Genomic DNA, 23138 nt, shown 5'->3' on the forward strand with positions numbered 1-23138 from the left:
AGGAGGTCGAGACAGAAGTGAGCCGTGATCGCCACTGCACTCCAGCCTGGGTGACAGAGAGAGACCTCATCTCTAAGAAGAAAAAAATACTATATTTACCCCTCTCTTTCTCTCTGTCCAATACACCCAGATATTCCCGTCCCCACTATGGTGATTTACCTCTTCATTTTGTTTACGGTGTGTGTGGAGCGGGAGTGAGAGAGCCAGCGTGCAGTTGCCTTGGTTCAGCAGCCAGCCCATCGCTCCTGCCTAGTATGACTGTGAATACCAGGTGTATGTTACAACCGGGAGCCGTGTACACTCGGGGAAGCGCATCTTTGGAAACTTTGGTCTGTAGCGGCCGCCAGGATTCTCCGCAGCCCCGCACCCCGGTGGCCGAACCGCCTGCCCCGGCCCAGACACTGCCGCCGCGCCCGCCCACCCGGCTGCGCCCCGGGGCGCGCGCCCGTGCCCGGCCCCCGTCCGCGCCGCCGCGCCGCCCCGGAGCCCGCTGCGGTCACGCTGCGCCCGGCGCCGCGGGGTGGGCGGCGAGGCACTCGCGAAGCGGGTGCTGAGGGCGTCCGCGCGGGCCATCCGCGTCCAGGGCGCTCCGCCGGTAAACTTCTGCGGGCGCCGGGCTGGAGCTCCACGCAGGGCCGGGAAGGAAAGGTAAGAAGGTGAGCCCGGGGGCGCTGCGGCCGCCGCCTTCCGAGCTGTCCGCACCCTCGCACCTCGCGGCCGCTTGGGGCAACTTAGCGGGCGCGACTTCTGCTGGGCGGGCGACCCCTGCGAGCGCTTGCGTCTCGCTGCTCGCGTTCCCGCGCTGCCCGCGCCGCTCCCTTCCTGGCTCCTGTCAACTCCGCGCCCTAGGGTCTGGGGTCTGGGGTCTGGGGTCCCGTCTGCGCAGCGGCTCGCAGCTCGGAAGTCTAGGGGGGTCCTCTGCTGCGGTTCCTATCCGCGCCGACCCCTGGAGAACGCGAGTCGTCTGCCCTAGAGGCTTCTGGGCGAATATTCCTCCCAGATCTTCTCCCGCAGGTCCTACTCTGGCCCCAGGCACCCTGGAGTCCAAATAAACAGGCCAGGTTTGCAAGGAAGAAAAGCCGTTCCTAGGGGCCCTTGTCAGTCTTGGGTTTCCTGGGGAAGTCATGCCACCGCCGGGAGTTTCCTTTCCCCTGTCTGTAAGCAAAGGGCCTGACTGGTGTCAGTGCTCTCACAGTGTTGTCACAGAGTTGGGGGTACGAAAAAGCTGCCTCATCAAAGGTCGCGCTGACCTGTTTTCTCTATTTGGGGATCCCCTGCCAAAAAAGAAATTTGCCAGTTACTAAGTTGTCTTATCACCATGTCGGTTACAATGGTATAGTTTTGATGGTCTGTATTTTAGGCAAAGATGAAAGACACAATCAAAATACAGTAAGGGGCAGTGCCAAAAATTTAGTCAGAAGACATTTGCAGAAAGTGAAAAATTCTGTTTGTAAATAATAAATGGAAAAGTAGAATTAGAAGCCCCCTTTTGAACGCAATTTGATTTACTAAACTTCGTTGCTTCCTGACTTTTCACTCTAATACCGGTAGTTAGATATTTTGAATTTGCAAGCCTACAAACTGCAATTGAGTTTTATAGCAGCCTTAAAAAATTATTGTTGCCTGTTCATACTAAGGTGGCTATTTTTTCTTGTTGTTTTTAATTCTACAGACTGTTGCGTGAAAATATCCTCTTGTGAGAGTACAATAACTTGGCATTGTTTTTTGTGACAATAGAAAGCCAAACAAGAACTACGTGAGACAGAAAATATAAACAAAAAATTGGATCTCAGTTTCCATATTTGCGAATTGAAGAGCTCTGGCTGATCCCAGATTCCAGATATCTCTTAGGTTCTTTCCTGTCCTGAAAAATTGTGGGTGTGTATGTGTGTGTGTCTTCAGGAGTTTGGGATACAAATGTTAATTGAAATCTAGGATATTCTCTGTCCTCAAAATTTTATACATTTAAATGGGAAATATTTGATAGTTGAGTATCTTTAATCATATCAGTCCCTCAAAATAGCTGAATCATGGTGCATCCTCTGCCTCTAAATGGTTACATTCTATGCTACTAAATAAAAATGTGTCATGGGAAACAAAAATCCCATACTTTTCACCACAAGACTGACACACTAGATAGGATTGACACAGTAGATAGGGTTGACACACTAGAGCACTGATGCCTGCTTATTTTGAAACAGTCTCCAGGAAAGATTAAGAATGTCATGAAGCATTTGCTACAGTATGTGAGCGTAACACATAAGCAACATGGCAGGCAAGAGATTTCAAAACTGCTTTGGAAATATCCATGATAGATCTGAAAGTCTATAAACTGCAGTTGAGATCACATTTGGTAATTATGGTCACTGGTCAGCTGGGATTATGAGCTCTCGAGAGAATGAATTTCCCTCCAATTAACAGAAGAGTATATTGAATCACTGATTAGATTGTTTTAAAGGAAGAGAGAAAATATCTCTCCCTTTTATCTAAGTGGTTATAAGAAAAAATCTTACAGGTAAAATTATATTATGTGTTTTCTAAATTAAATAAATAAACCAAAAGTTCCTGACTGAAATTACCTGTAAAAATGCAGGGTCCGCCTCCAAACCAGAAAATCCAGGGAGTAATTCACACAGACTTACAGCAATACTTTCTTATTTTGTGTTCTTCACCAGAGTAATAACCTCCAGTGACTCTGGCACACTGAAATTGGCTAGGATGGGGTCATGAAGGAAGGGGTTGTGGGGTAGTACTATTGGAAGGACAAGCAGCTGGCTATGCTTATAGAAGAATCTCCATCCCTCTGAGCTTCATTTTCCACTCTGAACAATGCTGACAATAATATGTAGGTTTCAGAGTTGCTGTGACTCCTAAATGGATCTGTGTTTGTAGGAACTAGTACCTGCACAGAGAAAAGAGCACAGCTAATCTTGGTTCTTCCTGTCTTTCTTGGAAGGTGTTTGTTTCCTAGCTGAACAAGTTGCAGCTGAATTGTAGATAACAGCTTTTGCTTTTAATTTCAAAAATTCTATGTGGCAAAATCTTGATAATTGTTGAGTCTGGGTAACAAGTATATGGGAATTTATTGTATACTATTTTCTCTATTTTTGTGTGTGTTCAAAATTATTTATCAGAAAAAAAATTTAAGTGCGAATCTGAAAAAACCCAACACTTTGAGTTATTTCTAGTCCAGAATTTCATTTTATATTTTGTTTCATTTTACATTGTATTTTTAAATTAGTGAATATTTAAATATAAAGAAATATAAATTATGTACTATATAGGGAGTAGATGGGCAGCGACTGGTCCTGGAGAACAATCCATGGCAGTCTTCAAATTTTTGTGTGGAATTTTTCTTTATTATGAAACAATCTAAAGAAAATATGACAGTGTTGATGTTTGTTAATTCTGTTTGTTGGGTTCATGGATTTTTTGAAGTTTTTATATTTAAAATTTTTTTACATTGATATACAGTCACCATATTGTTTCCCAAAATAATTATAATACAAATAATGCAGCTATTTTTAAAAAGGTAAAAATAGTTTCTATACCACCATCAAGACATATTCATCTTTAACATGAAGTGAAAATCATTGCATATGTCTTTCTATTTTTATACAAATAGGATATATTGGCCAGGCTTGGTGGCTTACGCCTGTAATCCCAGCACTTTGGGAGGCTGAGGTGGGCGGATCACCTGAGGTCAGGAGTTTGAGACCAGCCTGGACAACGTGAAACCTTGTCTCTACTAAAAATACAAAAATTAGCCAGGCGTGGTTGCGTGCGCCTGTAGTCCCAGCTACTTGGGAGGCTGAGGCAGGAGAATCATTCGAACCTGGGAGGTGGAGGTTACAGTGAGCCAAGGTCACACCACTGCACTCCAGCCTAGGTGACAGAGCAAAGCTCTGTCTTAAAAAAAAAAAAAAAAAAAAAGTCAATCGATTAAAAAGAAATGCTTTTATAAAAAATAGAATTGTTAAATAAGCAGGATGCCTTTGGCCCGAGGCTTTCTCCCTACTTTGAGTTCCTATGTGAAAAACTAACTTTGTACATAAACAAACAAATCTAACTCAAGAGTATATTTTTTGTAATAGCCAGGTTTCAGCCAATCATAGGCAGCCAGTTCATCACACCACGCCCAAATAAAGCAGATGCAGAGCTGTAGCCAATCAAGTGATTTTGGTTTTTTACTTCTGTGATCAGTTTATAAAAACTGTAGCTCATGCTGCTGGATAGAGCTCTGTGAACCTCTTCTGGTTCTGAGTTCTGCCTGATTTGTGAGTTGTTCGTTGTTCAGGTAAACTGTTAAATTTATCTAAAGTTTTAACAGGATGATACTATATATGCTTTTTAAAATAAAAAAATTATATTTTTAACAGAAGAAACTGTAGTGAAAGTGAAGGAATTGCTGAATTTGACATCAGTATTCCTTCATCCTGAGAGATAACAGGTTCTAAACAAGTCTTCCAAACTAAGAGAAAAGATTCTGAATACATCTTGAGATCAAGATTTTTAAAGCATACATTAATTTAGACAGAGGCTCCTTATTATAAAGTATGGAGCACTGGGCACTTTTATATTACCTATAGTTTCACTTCTACTCATATCCCAATTTTTATTATTTGTTTATTATTTATTTATTGAGACAGTCTCGCTCTGTCACCCCAGGCTGGAGTGCAGTGGTGCGATCTCAGCCCACTGCAACCTCTGCCTCCTGGGTTCAAGCGATTCCCCTGCCTCAGCCTCCCGAGTAGCTGGGATTACAGGCATGCACCATGCCACCCAGCTAATTTTTGTACTTTTAGTAGAGATGGGGTTTCACCATATTGCCCAACCTAGTCTCAAACTCCTGACCTCAGGTGATCCTCCCACCTTGTCCTCCCAAAGTGCTGGGATTACAGGCATAAGCCACTGCACCTGGCCTATTTTTTATTATTTTTTTAAATTTTGGAGACAGGGTCACACTCTGTCACCCAGGCTGGAGTGTAGTGGTATGATCAAGCTCACTGCAACCTCAGCCTCCCAGGCTCAAGCAGTCCTTCCACCTCAGCCTCCCATGTAGCTGGGATGACAAGCATGCACCACCACACCCAGCTTTTTTTTGGGGGGGCGGGGGTAGAGTTAGGGTCTCACTATGTTACCCAGGCTGATCTCAAACTCCTAGGCTCAAGGCATCCTCCCACCTTAGCCTCCCAAAGTGCTGGGATTACAGGCATAAGCCACTATACCCAGCCCCAATTTTAAAACTATGTTTATATTGTGAGGATCTATAACATTTGCATTGGGTTTTGTAAACTTCATTTCTGATACAATTTTTTTTTTTTTTTTTGAGATGGAGTCTTGCTTTGTTGCCCAGGCTAGAGTGCAGAGGTGTGATGTTGGCTCGCTGCAACCTCAGCCTCCCAGGTTCAAGCGATTCTTCTGCCTCAGCCTCCTTAGTAGCTGGGATTACAGGCATGTACCACCATGCCCAGCTAATTTTTGTATTTTTAGTAGAGACAGGTTTTACCATGTTGGTCAGGCTGGTCTCGAACTCCTGATCTTGTGATCCACCCGCCTCGGCCTCCCAAAGTGCTGGGATTACAGGTGTGAGACACCACGCCTGGCCATTTCAGATATAATTTACTCTCATTTTTATAACTAAATGAAATCATGATGAATCACTGGTTCTTTTACCATGGCATCTCAAGTATCAACTTTTGATTCATCCTTTGATTGGCTAGATTTTGTCAATGTGTTTGTTTCCAAGAAGGGCTTATTTCCTGTGTCTTTTTATGTTTGAAATGTCCATGTTTCTTTCCAGACAGTCCCCGACTCACAATGGTTTGACTTAACCATTTTTCAACTTTATAACGGCGCAGAGACAATACACATTCAGTATGCTCAACTTTTGGTGTGGTTACACCCAAGTAAACACATCATCAACATAAATTGAAAATATTGTAAGTCCAACATGTGTTTTCAGCTTATGATATTTGCAACTTACCATGAGTTCATTGTACATTGGGGAGCACTGAATGTACTTGAATGACCATTTGGCTGGCTATACCATTTTTGAGCCAGTTTCCTTACCTCCGGATTATATAGCCCTTGCTCCATTCACTGCTAGCATCTAATGTGGCTATAGAGAAGTCTAAGGTTGGTTTCAAAATTTCTGGCTGGGTCCAGTGGCTCACGCCTGTAATTCCAGCAATTTGGGAGGCCAAGGCGGGCAGATCACTTGAGGTCAGGAGTTTAAGACCAGGCTGGCCAACATTGTAAAACCCCATCTCTACTCAAAATACAGAAAATTAGCCGGATGTGGTATCATGCACCTTTAATCCCAGTTACTTGCGAGGGTGAGGCAGGTGAATCACTTGAACCCCAGAGGTGGAGGCTGCAGTGAGCCGAGATTGTGCCATTGCACTCCAGCCTGGGGCAAAGAGGGAAACTCCATCTAAAAAAAATTTTTTTCCTTGCAATTGATTTGCTTTTTCTGCCTGGAGTCCTACAGTATCCTTTCTAATCCTGAAGTGTAATAATTCAGGCTATATCATTGTTAAGCTCTATATCAATTTTTCATGAAACCTGGTGCATTCCTTCCGTTTCTATCCTTTCTATTGGAATAATCTGTTCTTCATTTCAGGGTTTTTTTTTCCCCCATTATAAATGCTTTTTCTTTCCCATTTTGTAATTCTCTACTTCAAAGACACCAATTATTCTTACACTGTCTCATCTTTGTTCTCCATAATGATTATATTATCTTGTTTTAATTTCTCCTCTGTTTTCTTCATTCGCCGTACTTGTCTAAATGATTAAAATGTAACTGATTTATAAATGAAAGTGTAGCATGGTATAAACAGAAGCAGGTTAGGTATGAGGATATTTGGATTCTAACTTGGCCAAGTCTTTCTTAAAGAGGTTTTCTTGCTTGAAAAATAGGAAAACAACTACCCCCCCCTCCTGCCCCCCCCCAGTATTTTTGGAGCTATGAAATAATATACATGTAGTAGTCCACGCAGGTTCTGACACAGGGTTGCTACTCAAAAGATGCTGGTAGTTATTACTTATTCCTCCATTCAAGATGGAGGAGGGGTGGTGTTAGAATTCAAGTTCCATACACATTTTACATTATAATTGTTCTGGAAGTCACAATGCATGAAGGATAGATAGTACCTTTTCCCCTCTGTTATAAAAGGAAATTTAACCTCCATGAGAAAAAGAGAAAAACAGAAGCACTTTAAAACATTCTGTTTGGAATTCATTTTGTGGAATCTCAGCTTATTTTCTGTTGTTTGTATTCATTTTCAAGTTTATATTAAATCTTGGTAATGCATGGAAACCCACCAACTAGTGGACCGTCCTTGAACAATACTTGGTCAGATATGAAAGGAAATTTAAGATAATGATTCTAATCTCATTAAGACTTTAGACTGCTTTAAAATGTAGCATTTATTTAAAATTTAGTATGCAACAACTGACTTTAAATGAGTTTTAATGGCTGGGCACAGTGGCTCACGCCTGTAATCCCAGCACTTTGGGAGGCCAAGGTGGGAGGATTACTTGAGTCTGGGAGTTTAAGACCAGGTTGGGCAACACAGGGAGACTCCATCTCTAATTTAGTAAAATAAATAAAATAAGTGTTAGGTAGTTTATTTGTAGATAAAGTGTATTTTTAGTAATATTTAAAATAGACCTCAGTTTTGAAGACAACTTAAATAGTGTTAACATTTAGATTTCACTAAAATGCAGGCTCCATGAGGACAGGATTTTAATGAATAATAATAATTATTATTATTATTTGAGACAGGGTCTTTCTCTGTCACCCAGGCTGGAGTGCAGTGGTGTGATCACAGCTCTCTGCAACCTTGACCTCCTGGGCTTAAGTGGTTCGCCTGCCTCAGCCTCCTGAGTAGCTGGGAATACAAGTGCATGCCACCATGCCCACCAAATTTTTTTTATTTTTTGTAGAGCTGGGGTCTCACTTTGTTGCTCAGGCTGGTCTTAAACTCCTGTGCTCAAGCACTCCTCCCACCTCGGCCTCCCAAAGTGCTGGGATTATAGGCAGGAGCCACTATACCTGGCCCTAAATTATTGCATATATTAATTGACAATATTTTTATGGCCATTTGAGAGCTAATGATACAGTTAATTATGTTATAATGCATGTTTTGAAAGTAAGCATTATTCCAACAAAATTGACATATATTAGGGAACGATTTGGGCATAATACAACTTTCGTGTTTGCTTATGCATGTTTTACCCAGAAGAAACACTGAGTGAATGCATTAAATTGCAACTAGCTGACCTAAGCTATGTAGGGATACACAAAATGCAAAATGCAAACACATACTTCTCAAACATCCACCAGCTCTCTTGGTTTGCCCTGTATTATTCTGAAAATTTACACTTTGCTGTCCTTTCACACTTGTGAACTTTCCTATGTAAAAACATGCTCATTCTAGGATTTAAGGGCTGAGAAAGAGTGCAGTTTTTTATTCCTTCTTCCACCACTTCACTGTAACTCACAAATTGCAACCATTCCCATACCACTTCCCTAGCAAAATTTTGGCCTTCTTTTTTTTAAGATCAAGTGCCATATTTGTATATTTTAAACCATTTAACATAGATAGATAGATAGATAGATAGATAGATAGATAGATAGATAGATATAACTGTGCTATTGTTTTTTTAAATTCCTTTCTTTTAAAGAATGTGCCACTGATGAAGATTTAAAGTGTTATATCCCTAACCCCATTTTCTTGTGAGCCCTGTGGTTGTTACTGCACAGTTTAGTATAGTGCAGTGACTGTTCAGAATCATACATTGTTGGGTTACAGTAGAATTGACTCTAGTTGATTAAAGTAGCGTAGGAGTGCTATTAAGTGTCATGCTGTTGAGAAAATAAGGGTGATACCTACATCTGGCATTCTCTCTACTAAAAGAGTCCACCTGGTTATTTAGCCAGAAAAAAAAAAAAAAAAGAAAAGGCAGAGATTATGGCTAATTAGCTATCATACATGATCTTGTTAGGGCTGTTTGCCAGGAAGGAACTTGAGAACTTGATCTAAACATAGAAAAAGTGAGTTCATTTTCTGCATATAGGTCACTTGGAGTACAGGAAAGCACAGGTGTCTACCACTGATTCATATAAAGAAACGACTGCTTAATGTATCTAGTTTCTGTTGCATCTTTCATCAGGAATCTCTCTTTAGTAAACTTACTGCATGATGTCATAGCAGCTCATCAAAAGGGAGTGGCTTCCTGCTTATGCCTTTAACCATTTCCAGGATATGGAGAAGTCAGAAGAACTTGAGCAGAGTCTGTCAATTATTTAAAACAGTCTAATGGCAAGCTTGAGAAGTAGAGATTTACTGATGCTTCTTCAAATTAAGGATTTTTGCAACTATAGGGCTGAGTGACTCAACTTGTAGGACATACCCTCCTAGCCCTCTGAGCCTCAAAAAACTGTAGTTTCTTAAAAAGACGTTTAAATTATTGAATCTAAACTGAAGAAAGAAAATAAGAATGTTGTTGATTTGTTTTGTTCCAGTAAATCCAGATATTTGTTGAAATTATACATGTAGCAGGATATTTTGGTGGTGAAGAGAGCAGACAGTGGCATGTGCCTGCCTGGGAGTGAATCTGGGCTCTATCATTCGCGTTTCCTTAGGCAACCAACTTAACTTTCCTAATACCTCAATTTTCTCATCTTTAAAAACTGGACAATAAAACTACCTGCTCAGTAAATGCTAGATGCTAGTAGTAGCACATGAGGATCAAGAAGATGAGAGCTGGATATTGCCTTCCCAATGCTGAAGTCATCTGGCCTTGGTGGCGTCACACAATTTGAAGAAATACAGAGTTAATTATTTTGAGTTTCTCTGGGCTGTATTTTGAGTGTCAATCTCTGAATATATGTGAAACAGTTAAGTATTTGGCCTATCTTTAGGGCTCAGTGTTACAAAGAACTGACCGATCAACCATGAAAAACCATGGTATTCCAGGAATTTTGGAGATTGGTATATGAATGTCATAACTATTGTGGAAGTTGCCCATGTGTTCAAATGCTTAATGGTATGGTGACTACCTGACTGTATGAAAGGAAAACCTCTTCAGTGACACTGGGAACCACAGTGAACTTAATGTAATTCCCAGGGTCTCTCACAGGGTCTTGTTTTCCAGGTTCTATCAAGGAACGATTCTCACCTGATTTTCCTGATTTAAATCTAGCAAGGATTGAGTGTCTTCAGCTTCACAGATCTATATTCTAATTCCATTGTAAAATATAGATTTTTTAGATTAATGAAAAGCCTCATATACAGTGAGTACTTATAACTGTTTATGTGTGTGTTCAGTTTTCTGTTGCTGTATAAAAAATGACTACAAACGTAACATCTTAAAACAATAAACATTTGTTATCAGTTTTTGTGGGTTGGGAGTCCAGGCACTGTTGAGCTGGATCTTCTGCTCAGGACCTCCCAAGCCTGCAATCAAGCTGTCAGACACTCTGAGCTTCTTCTTTGGAGTTTAGGGTCCTCTTCCAAGCTTCTCAGATGGTTCATAGAATACAGTTCCTTGTGGTTGTAGTACTAAAGTCCCAGTTATCTTGCTAACTGTTGGCTGGGATTTCTTCAAGCTCATAGAGGCTGCCTGCTGTTCCTTTCCTTGTAAACCCCACAGGCAGTTCACATATGGATCTTCGCCTTCTTCCAGTAGGAGTACATCCATCACTCTGACATCCAATCTCTCTCCAGTCCTATGATGGAGTCCTATATAACTTAACATAATCATGAAAGTGACTATTCCACCACCATTTGCCATATAATGTTACCTAATCAAGGGAGCATCTATCCCATTCCATTCACAGGTTCTGTCCACACTCAAGGAGAGGGAATGACACAGGGCATATATACCAGGAGGGCAGGAATGTTGAGAGCATCTTAGAATTCTGCCTGCCACAGGGTGTGATAAAATGAGAGATAAATCATGGATAGAGATAAATGTGATGTTAGCTGAGACATGAGAACAGAAAAATATCCAGTGTAGCCTGTCTGCATGTTCTTTGATTTCCTCAAGTCTCAAGGAGACTCCAAGATCTCATTGATAAGGAGGATCAAAGGCCTAAGAGACTGCTCCAGCCTAAGAGACTGGTGGTACATGAAGAGTCTCCAAGTATTGTGTGAAAGCAAAGGCTGGCATGGATACTCTGGAATCCACATCAGAAGATGAAATGAGAAAATTAAACCATGTAATATAATTGCTTGGGAAGGGGGAACTCTCCTCAGGCAAAAGGAAAAAAGTGATACTTCCCTTGGTAGGATAAAGGAGCCAAGTGCTATACTGGGGTTGGCCACCCCTGTAGGCAGAAACCAGATGGTGACATCTATGCTTTGGGTAACATCTGACTGATGGCAGCATATGAATATTGTAACCAATACCACTTATATTTCTGTCAACACTCTGTTCTGAAGCTTGGATAATTCTTCCACATTTATACACTTATGCATTATACATATGCAATGTTTGCATAGCATCATGCCAAGTCTTCTCATTTCTTCTGTTACTTGAGAGACTCTAGACCAGCATTGTCCAATAGAAATATAATGTAAGTCACATAAGCAACTTTTTTTTTAAAGTAAGAACAAGTGAAGACAGCTTTAATAATAGGTTTTACTTAACTCACTATTTCTAAAACTATCATTTCAATATGTAATCAATATAAACATTAATGACTTATTCTTTACTTTTTTTTTGAGGCTGAGTCTCGCTCTGCAGCTTATTGCAACCTCTGCCTCCCAGGTTCAAGCAATTCTCCTGCCTCAGCCTCCCAAGTAGCTGGGATTATAGGCGCCCACCATCACACCTGGCTAATTTTTGTATTTTTAGTAGTGGCCTCAAGTGATCCATCCTCCTCAGCCTCCCAAAGTGCTGGGATTACAGGCGTGAGCCACCGCACCCAGCCCATTCTTTACTTTTGTACAGTCTTCACAATCTATTGTGAAGACTTTCATTTCTCCCTATGCTCTTTTTCAATAACCTTAACAACCCCAGCTTTTATTTAGCATTGACCTGTGTGATGTGTGATAGTAACTGCTAACTCTCTCTCCCTTTATCCTCTGCTGTAAATTCTGCTAGACTCAGAGAATCAGATTAAACATGGCTAAAACTAAGTTCCTTTTTCCTCTGACTTATTCCCTAACTTCAAGATCTTGCATAACTCCAAAATGTCTTCAACCCTTCTTTGTTCCTCTGTCTCAATAGATCCTTTCACTTCTTCTTCATAGTCTAATACATGCTTCCTTTTTTTTTTTTTTTTTTTTTAATTCAACAACTAAACTGTTGATTCAGGAGCTTTCTGACTTACTAACCCTTATTCCCAAGCTTATTTCAAATACGGTTTTTCTACTTGTGCACTCGTCTTTATCAGTCAATAAATGTTTACTAAAGACCACTTTGTGCTAGACAGAGGAATATTTCAAATATATTTAAATATATATATATATACACACACACACACACACACAATGATCAATAAAGCTGTTATTCTACACACACACACACACACACACACACCCCACCTAAGCTCATTTTTTTAATGCTTGAATATGTAACCCAACTGAAAAAAATTTAAAAATTGTGATGCTTTAAAAAGGAAAAATACATAATGGTCAATATGACACAATCTATGATGGAGGCTATGTAGACAGATAAAAAGGCCATTAAAAACTCAGCTTACAAGATGCACTTCAAGCTACCATGGTCAGGAAAGGCTGCTGCAAAATGTCCACGAGGCTTCATCCCTCTTGGACTGATGAGTGTACGGAAGGAAAACATCTTTTCACCAGGGCAAAGGATGGAAGTGAGAACACATGAAGAGAAAATGTACCTTTCCAGCTCCTTAAAAACAAGGATGAAAATCCAGATCCTTTATTATGTGGAATGTTCTGGTGTCTCTTTTCCCTCCCCCGCCCCCACCTGTCACCTCCTTCCTATCTCTTAGATTTGTTCAACAGTTCTTAACCCTGGTTGAACATCAAAATCCCTGGGAAGTTTGTGAAAAAATTCAGTGGCCCGCCGACAAACAGGCCAGTTAAGTAACAGTCTCTGGAGCTGGGCCCCAAACATCTGGTGTTAAGACCTGCAGTTCTGCCACTCGGCTCTATATTTTGACCTATGTTTGGAATCATCTTCTACTCCACATGATATGGAGTCATGTCGTTTTAGAGCTCTTATGATGTCCAATTCTTTCATTTTACCAATGAAGAAACCGGTCTAAGGAGATTAAAATCACATAGCTTTGGGAGGCTGAGGCGAGCGGATCACGAGGTCAGGAGATGGAGACCATCCTGGCTAACACGGTGAAACCCCGTCTCTACTAAAAAAAAATACAAAACACTAGCCGGGCGAGGTGGCGGGCGCCTGTAGTCCCAGCTACTCGGGAGGCTGAGGCAGGAGAATGGCGTAAACCCGGGAGGCGGAGCTTGCAGTGAGCTGAGATCTGACCACTGCACTCCAGCCTGGGTGGCAGAGCGAGACTCCATCTCAAAAAAAAAAAAAAAAAAAAAAAAAAAATCACATAGCTATCTAGGGATACAGCTAAGACTAGAACCCTTCTCTTGAGTAGTAATCAAGCTGGATAGACTAGATAAGAGAATGGTGAGCTAACACCAGCACTACATCCCACCAACAGAAAACAGGACGGAAGCACATGATGTTGAGTAATCAGCATGGAAGGACAGCCAGCTGTCAGGCAAAAATGGACAAAGCTGAAGTCCTACAAACATGTTTGGCAAGGGTAATTCAGACGTCATTCAGGAATAGCATAAAACAATGCCTGTCAAACTTTAGTGTGCAGAAGAATCAACTGAGAGCTTATTAGAAATTCATCTTCCTGGGTCCTACTGCAGTGAGTCTGGCTCAGTTTTCTTGGGTTGGGCCAGAGAAGGGGCATGTTTAACAGGTTACCCAGGTGATTCTGATGCAGGTGATCTGAGGACACCCTTGCAGTTTAGGAAGCACTAAACATTGAGGTAGAAGATTGATGATGGCTTCCCAGAAACAGGCTCTTTGACCACTAGACAAGGAAGACTCAGGAGTAGCATGGCTACTGGTCTGTATCTACCACCAGTAGGAAGTCAGAACACACAAGATAGGGGAGAATAACACAGAGATCACCCCTGCAGAAATGAGTAAGTTTAGAATTTATAATTTAAAGATTGATAGCAGCCAAAAGTGACTCATCAGTATTTCTGTCTTCAGTTGTAATCATCTGGGGGAAAGAAGGTTTTTGAAAACTATACTCTCGGCCAGGCGCAGTGGCTCATGCCTGCAATCCCAACACTTTGGGAGGCCGAGGCGGGCGGATCACTTGAGGTTGAGTTCATGACCAGCCTGGCCAACATGGTGAAACCCCGTCTCTACTAAAAATACAAAAATTAGCTGGGGTGGTGGCGCATGCCTGTAATCCCAGCTACTTAGGAGGCTGAGGCAGGAGAATCACTTGAACCCGGGAGGCGGAGGTTGTAGTGAGCCGAGATTGCACCACTGCACTCCAGCCTGGGTGACAGAACGAGACTCCATCTCAAAAAAAAAAAAAAAAAAACCACCACCAACAAAACCATACTCTCCTAATGGCCCAACTCTGTAACACAAAACCAACAAGTATAGTGATGCTATTTCTATATTGTTTTCAAATTTGCAAATCATATTTAATATAGATTTTTGTTTCAACCTCCAGTACTCTTTAGGTAGATAGAATAGGATGATATTTCCTCTGCTTTACTGATGAATAAACATGCCGGAGCTCACCCATGTGGCAGAGAGGAGGCTAAAGCTACATTTTCTAAATCTTTTTGTAGTGGAAGCAAAATGATGTGGTATAGACTATGAGCTTTGGAATCAGGCAGACCTGGGTGCAATCTTAGTTCCATTATAAGCAATGTGTGACCTTGAACAACTTATTTTTTCTTTGAATTTAAATTTTCTTATCTGTAAAATGGAGATAATAGTACTTTCCTCCTGGGGTTGTTAAATGAGATAATTTTAAAAATATGCCTGGCACATAGTTGCTGGGTAAATGTACCACCTCAAGGACAAGTCAAAAAAAACAGCTTAAGAAATGAGAATTTAGCTTAGGGAACACATGCCAAAGTTGAGAGCTGATCCCAATTAATGAGTAGAATATTGATGGAATGTTGAGTTTGTGGGTTGCCTAGCAACCAAAACTCACTCAATACCACTGACTGCCCCAGTTGTTGTTTTTAATCAAAGCAGTAAACTGTTCTTAAGGAGTTCAAGGTTGTGAACAGACAAAAGGATTCCCTTATGCATTTGGGGTTGTGCCAGGCATTTTGAAAAAGTGATGCCCCAGCTCCTCTGTGTTCTTGCACTTAAACATCTTGGACATTTGGATCTCCCCAATTCTGTGCCCACAGATGACAGAAGATGTTACAACATCTGTTACATTGGATAGCATGAGAAGGGAGAAGGCAGAGTGCTTGCACTTCTATACCAATGTATTAAGCCAAACTTATGGAGTGCTAGGGCTCAGAAATACAAAAGCATTTGTCTTTGCCCCTGCTGCCCTTTAGAATTTCAGTCTAGGAGAGGAAACCAGTCAATATTGAATAATACAGCAAATTATTCATGAGCAGCTCTCTGTGTCCCCAGCAATATTCTAAGAGTTACAAACTGAACAGTACAAGAACATATTAGGGTAAGTCTGAAATATCTATGGTTAGGATTTTTATTTTCTTGGCAAAGCAGCCCTGGAAGAATATCCCTGTTAGGTTCCCCAAAACATTAATATTTGATTCACAGTCTTGAGAGTTGGCACTGAATGTTGGAGAGGGTCTAAAGAGGGGCGGAGGGGAACTGGAGCTCCATGTCACCACCTCTTTTACCTGAAGCCAGAGACTCAAACAATCTGTGCCCTTCTTTTCTCGTTTGTAAGCTGGGCGTAATGATTTAGATTCTGCCTCCCTCGTGGCACTGAGTGTGATGCAATGAGATAATAAATGCATAAGTTCTATTGCAATAAATGCAGTTTGTAGCTAATTTGCCAGCAGGTTTACATTGCATGTCATTGAGCATCCTTGTATCTTCATTTACATTTCCTATTCCTGTATAACTCATAATCTTAACAATTTAAAGAGAAAAAAAAACAGATGAGCTTGGAACAACTGTGTTTATTTTCACTTGAGTTTGTCTTCATCATTTGTAGCTCAGTGTGCTAACTTCTTTTGCAGTGAAGATCAACTTTAGTGCTTAGGAAAGAAATCCATTGTGCCACTTTGGCATGTGAGCATTTATTTACGCAAAACATGACCTCAGGCCTACAGGCCTTTAAGGCAGACAGCTGGTTGATGAATCATGTTGAACATTCATATAGTGCTGCTGGCACACGTCAGAAGGACACTCCTGCTCATCACCTGCCCCTGTCAGTTCTTCCACTTCTAATAAAGCTTATCTGTTTTGGTGACCAAATAAAAACACACCAAGTGGAGAAGGGCTGGGTGTGGAGTAATTTAATCCAGGCAAGTCAGCACGCTGCATTGAGTGGTACAGTATCAAGGATAAAAAGATGGGTTGGTAACAGCTGAATGAAACGAAGTAGATTAGAAAAGGTGGAAGCACAGTTCCCCTTATAATTATAATGGGTCATGACTCTGGAATGTAGGAGCCCCAATATATCCTACAAATCAAGATTTTTAAGGAGACAGGGTTCCCAAAAGTTCCCTTCTGAATTGCCACGAACGTTTTACATGGCCTTTCTCTATTAGCATCATTTAACATTTCGCTGAGGGATATAAATTTTTAAGGAAGTTCAAACCAAAGTTCAGAGCTCCACTAGCAAATCTTTTTAATACTGGCTTTCGTGGGTGTGTTTGGTATCCTGAAGAATTGATTGATTTAAAATGCCCTAGTTTTGAAACAGCAGGGAGACTGACATTTGCAGCCTGGTATTTTGCAATTCTCACTACTCATTGTATTTTTAAAATAATTTTTCTTTGTTGTCATATCCAATAGAATAGAATTTTGTGCTTTGTTTAGAAGAGGAGAAACTGAACATGTTCAGGATGCTGGCCTGTCTTGAATTTCATCACCATCATCTCATAGATTGATTGGTGGGGAGAATAATTAGGGATATGCAGGATGTTTGAAATGTAATTGAAAACAAGTAAAAACAACAATATGACTATAAGTTGTAAGTCTAAGTTTTTTTTTCTTTTTTTTTTAAATGATTCACCTGGCAGTGTTCTTAAAGTCATTACTTACTGAGAAAAGAATCACTAAGATGAAAAATCAGGAACTTCAACAACAGCTCCTTTATTTCCGTTTCTACTTCTGTTGGTGATTACACTGTTCCATTTTTTTTTACTCCAGCTAAGTCATTTTCACCTCTGTGTATTTTTTCCCCGATGGGGCAAGATCTGTGATATCTGATAGTTTATTAACAGGTGTGCTGGAAATAATCTATTTCAAAAATAAAACACTAAATATAGCACACAAGTTCAAGGCTTTTGAATGTTACCATGGTTTTAAAAAAATCAATGTCATGAATGCTTTACACTGAAATCATTTATTGTTAGGAAACCGGGTGGCAAATGATACATATATCCTGTAGCTCTGTCATCATGGCTAATGCTCTCCTGACTCAGATTACATATTAGCATTTCCACCATATGGCTGAAAGGCTAGAGAATATATGTGCAGAGGGACAGAGCTGGTAATATTTTTGACCATCTGGTAAATAAATACGTAACAGGAATATTAATATTTATTTAGTCATATGATGCAAACTTTAACCTGAAATAACTACTAATACAACAAAGTAGTACTACATTTACGTTTCTCAAATAATTTCAATGTAATTTATTAAACATTTTCATAGTCAATTAATGCCCTTAGAATGTGACTTCTAATTATGTTTCTTACGTTTATTGATACAGTAGGGTTCCTTATCATGCCAAATTTAAAAATCTTTCATGAGAGGCCACATGATTGGACCCAGCACATGGGCATGAGCACCAAAGTTCTGCTCTGCCAGTGACCACTGTGTGGTCTGGGATAAATTACCTGACCTCTGTAAGCCTCAAATTCATGTGTAAGTGGTGAATAACCTATTATCAGATAGTATCCCTCAAAGGGTGGGCCATGAAGAACCATGGATTAACACATCAGAATCACATGGGGAGCTTAAAATACAAACATCTGGGTCCCGCCTGCAATGATGCTGATTCATGTATCTGGAAGCAGTCCATGAATCTGCAATTTTATATATATATATATACACACACATATACAGACACACACATATGTACACACATATACGTGTGTGTGTGTGTGTGTAAATATATATATATATTTTTAATACAGAGTCTTACTCTTTCACCTAGGCTGAAGTGCAGTGGTGCGATCTCGGCTCACTGAAGCCTCTGTCTCCCAAGTCCAAGTGATTCTTGTGCCTCAGCATCTTGAGTAGCTGGGATCCCAGGCGCACGCCACCACGCCCGGGTAATTTTTGTATTTTTAGTAGAGACAGGGTTTCGCCATGTTGGCCAGGCTGGTCTCAAACTTCCGGACTCAAGTGATCCACCCGCCTCAGCCTCCCAAAGGGATAGGATTCCAGGCACACGCCACCTCGCCCGGCCCACATTTTTAGTCACTGTCCCAGGTGATTCTGAGGTATACTGAATCACTCCCATAGAGACGAGATTAATATAGAGCACTTAGCTACCTTGAAAAATACGTAGCTAATTTTAATAAATATACTTTTTAGACCATAGAAATTTAACACCCAACAGCACTTGTGCTTAAAATACTCTAACTTCATAGAAAATAGGAGGTCAGCTTGCTCTGCTGATCATTAAATATACTTCACAATTCTCCTTTTTGTTTAATTAGATCCTTTATCTTTTTTTCTCTTGCATAGAAAATAGCAAAATATTTGCGGACTGGATCCAAATCAGGAGCCCAGATGAACTTAAAGAAGCGAGCATGGGATTCTTAGTCTTTCAAGATCCATACACACGAAGCCTTTAATCAGCACCAACTCCAGTGTCCAAGTTTTCTCTGGTTTTGTGAAGACTGAGCAAAACTCCCATGATGGAAAGAAAACCAAAGGACTTAGTTACCTGTTTCAGTGTCATCTAAAGTCAACTGAAAAGTGAAGCAGGCAGTAATATAGCCATGGAAAGAAATTCAAGTTTATGGAAGAACCTAATAGATGAACACCCAGTCTGCACAACCTGGAAGCAAGAGGCCGAAGGAGCCATTTATCATCTTGCCAGTATTTTGTTTGTAGTAGGTTTCATGGGTGGCAGTGGATTCTTTGGGCTCCTTTATGTCTTCAGTTTGCTGGGGTTGGGTTTTCTCTGTTCTGCTGTCTGGGCTTGGGTAGATGTCTGTGCAGCCGACATATTTTCCTGGAATTTTGTACTCTTTGTCATCTGCTTCATGCAATTTGTTCATATTGCATATCAAGTTCGCAGCATAACCTTTGCCCGAGAATTCCAAGTGCTGTACAGCTCCCTTTTCCAGCCCCTGGGGATCTCTTTGCCTGTCTTCAGAACGATTGCTTTGAGCTCTGAAGTGGTTACTTTGGAAAAGGAACACTGTTATGCCATGCAGGGGAAAACTTCCATTGATAAACTCTCCTTGCTTGTTTCAGGAAGGTTTGTACCTTTGGTGTTTGCATGTCTTTCCTCAAGTATTAGTTGTTTGTATTTCTTTTCACTATATTTTTCCATCTCAGTATTGCATAGTCCTTGGTGGCATTTAGCACCCTGAGGCTTGAGGAAGTCTTTGATACATGAGTCACAGACGTAGCCATTTAGAGTATATGGCATTATTTACTTGAAGCAGAAAATAATCAAGAGCCTTAATATTTCATCTTAGAAATCAAATTACATGAATCTTAAAATTAAAGTATGAATTTGTTTATCTGGATATGATATTTGTTTCCTAGATAATTACTGAAAGTCAAGAAGAGGATGATGTCAGCTTGAATTAATAGAATACTTATATTGGCGTGCAAAGTATTTTAAAGACTCTCTGATAGGGCATTCTTTTAAGTAACAGAGAACATTTAAATTTTATTATTATCTTTTTTTCTTCAGTACATTCTAGCAATTGCCCATGAGAAGCAGGCTGGGGGAACACTTCAGGCACATACATAGAAATCTAAACTTTGAAAATAGGCCAGGTGTCGTGGCTCACACCTATAATCCTAGCACTTTGGGAGGCCGAGGCAGGATAATCACCTGAGGTCAGCAGTTCAAGACCAGCCTGGCCAACATTGTGAAACTCCCATCTCTACTATAAATACAAAAACAAAATTATCCAGGCATGGTGGCATGTGTCTGTAGTCCCAGCTACTCGGGAGGGTGAGGCAGGATAATTGCTTGAGCCTGGGTGGGAGGTGGAGGTTGCAGTGAGCTGAGATCATGCCACTACACTCCAGCCTAAGCAACAGAATGAGACTCTATCTCAAAAATAAAATAAACTTTGAAAACAAAGTTTGGGAGAGGAAACAATAGTGGGATTACTCATGGTTTTCAAAAAGTTAAAAATTTGGCTTACAGGCCAAGCATGGTGGCTCATGCCTGTAATCCCAGCACTTTGGGAGGCCAAGGCTAGTGGATCACTTGAGGTCAGGAGTTCAAGACCAGCCTGGCCAACATGGTGAAACCCCATCTCTACTAAAAATACAAAAAACTTAGCTGGACATCGTGGTGCACGCTTGTAATCCCAGCTACTTGGGAGGCTGAGGCATGAGAATCGCTTCAACCTGGGAGGAGGAGGTTCCAGGGAGCCGAGATCATGCCACTGCACTCCACACTGGGCAACAGAGTGAGACTCCGTCTCAAAAAATAAATAAATAAAAATTTGGTTGACAGGGGTACTTGCAGAACTCCTCTGTGCTCTTAAATGTTTCCCTACTTAATCTAAAATCTGACAGAGTCCATTAAAACGTTTTATTGAAGCATAATATGCATGCATAAATAGATATATATCATAAATGTACAACTTGATGCATTTTCTGAATTTCACTCAATATTCCAGAATCCTGACTGTATAAGGAACATGAGAACATGAATCTTACAGGATATTATGTCACTTATTATAATGTATGAATTTAATATTTGCCTTTCAAAATCGTAAAGGGCAAAAGAGTCATCAGGGATCTGAAATACACTTCCTCTACCCCCCACCCCTCCCCAGTTATGTGCTGTCCTTCTCTTTCCCTTATAAATGTTGTTCTTGTGTTTTGATAGGATCAGAGTGACAGTTGATGGCGAATTTCTGCATTACATTTTCCCCCTTCAGTTCCTGGATTCTCCTGAGTGGGATTCACTGAGACCCACAGAGGAAGGCATTTTTCAGGTAAGGGATACCAGACCACACAGTTAGCACTCCCTCTTTCAAACAGATGTTTGTTTAATAATAAGTAACCAAACAGAACAGTGGATAAGACAAGAATATTTTAAGACTTTGGAATGTACTTTGCAGCATACATGACTTCCCAATTCTGTTGGACTCCTGATGATTAATGCCACTTTATAGGTCCAGTGATGAGAACAGCAGGTGCTACATATGACAGAAAGGAGGCTGTGATCAATACTTTAAGCTATACTTTGCATAACTGCATATTTAGGAATTAAAATATAATTGAGATTTGACTAAACACTGCTAATACGACAGTCTAGAAAACATCAAGAACAAAAACTGCACTTATTAAAAAATAAATGATTTTTTAAATTTAAAATGCCAGTGGATTTCACTTGTTTTCCAGCAACAGAATGCTAAACTTACTATCATTACTCTGCTGCCACGTCTGGCAGTTTTGAAAGATAATCATTTCAGCAGGTTTCATTTATTTTGTTACACAATTTTCTTATAAATATATGTGTGTATACAGCAAACTCAAATATGTATGCAAATTAGGTATATACATTCTATTTTCTACTGCAGAAACTGCATTAGGGTTAAATGTCCGCAGTCTTCAGAATTGACTTGGAAATATTTCTGTAACATTAGCCAACTTTTTAAAAAAATATCAAGTAGTTCTCCCTTCAATGAAAGAAATATAGATACTGGGACTTAGAAAAACAGATAGATTGAAGATGGCTAGAGCATTGTGATTATTCATATTATAGATTATATATATAGTAACAAATTTTATAGTTTCGATTTTTGCAATATATTGTAGGTCAGTGGGCTTTTTCAACCTTAAAAAGGCAGCAGGTGAAATTAAACATTTGGGGTAGAAAAAATGTGGCAGAAGTTTTCTTGCTTCCACATCTGTTTATGTGTGGTCTTGTGTTTTTTAGGTAACCCTCACTGCAGAAACTGATTGTCGATATGTGTCTTGGAGGAGAAAGAAATTGTATCTGCTCTTTGCTCAGCATCGTTATATCTCCCGCTTGTTTTCAGTGCTAATTGGCAGTGACATTGCAGATAAACTCTATGCCTTGAATGACAGGGTATATATAGGAAAAAGATATCACTATGATATTCGGCTACCCAACTTCTATCAAATGTCAAGTCCAGAAATACGCAGATCACCCCTGACACAACATTTTCGGAATTCCAGACGATACTGTGATAAATGACATCAAAGTCTGAAATGTATAAGTATAAAAAAAGACTCTCTCTTCATCATTCCCCAAATGAAATAGGAAAATACAAAAAAAAAAGAGCTCCCTAATATTTTTATAAATCAAATTCAGGAGTGAGATACCATTGCTAAGTGTTTTATTCCTTTCAACAACTGCATTGTAAATAAATTTTACAAATGTTTCTTGTATTTCTTATTGTTATAATTGAGGAGGGGGTAGATGACTATGGGCAGTTTGCCCTTTTCTGCATCAAACCTGGGAGAATGAAATTCCACATTCTCAATTCTTTTCTCACATTTACTCAAATGCATTGTCTTGCCCTATAGACTCAGTGGTTGCTTCTCAAGAAGCAGCCAGCAAGTATTCTCAGCCTGAGGGTGGGTTGCTACTGTCCACATAAGCATTTCCAGAATTCACTTTTTTGCTACAACCTCCAGTGAAAGGAAGATATATTACTGTGGTGGGCAGCAATTATTTATTTTAAATGTGCAGTTACTTGATATGACTAAAAAGTAGAATAAATGCAAGAGATAA

The 23138-nt window shown here is 40.2% G+C and overlaps 1 protein-coding gene across 1 annotated transcript; it reads left to right on the top strand.

Moving 5' to 3' along the window:
• Positions 1 to 466: 466 nt before the first annotated feature.
• On the top strand, positions 467 to 22792 carry POPDC3 (popeye domain containing 3). The gene is made up of 4 exons (XM_023205835.3): positions 467 to 648; positions 18917 to 19658; positions 21261 to 21369; positions 22317 to 22792. The coding sequence occupies exons 2-4, from the start codon at positions 19174 to 19176 to the stop codon at positions 22596 to 22598; spliced, it is 876 nt and encodes a 291-aa protein (XP_023061603.1). The 5' UTR covers positions 467 to 648; positions 18917 to 19173; the 3' UTR covers positions 22599 to 22792.
• Positions 22793 to 23138: the final 346 nt, after the last annotated feature.

The sequence above is a fragment of the Piliocolobus tephrosceles genome, chromosome 5 (assembly GCF_002776525.5).
Source record: "Piliocolobus tephrosceles isolate RC106 chromosome 5, ASM277652v3, whole genome shotgun sequence".
In the NCBI taxonomy this organism is placed as follows: Eukaryota; Metazoa; Chordata; class Mammalia; order Primates; family Cercopithecidae; genus Piliocolobus; species Piliocolobus tephrosceles.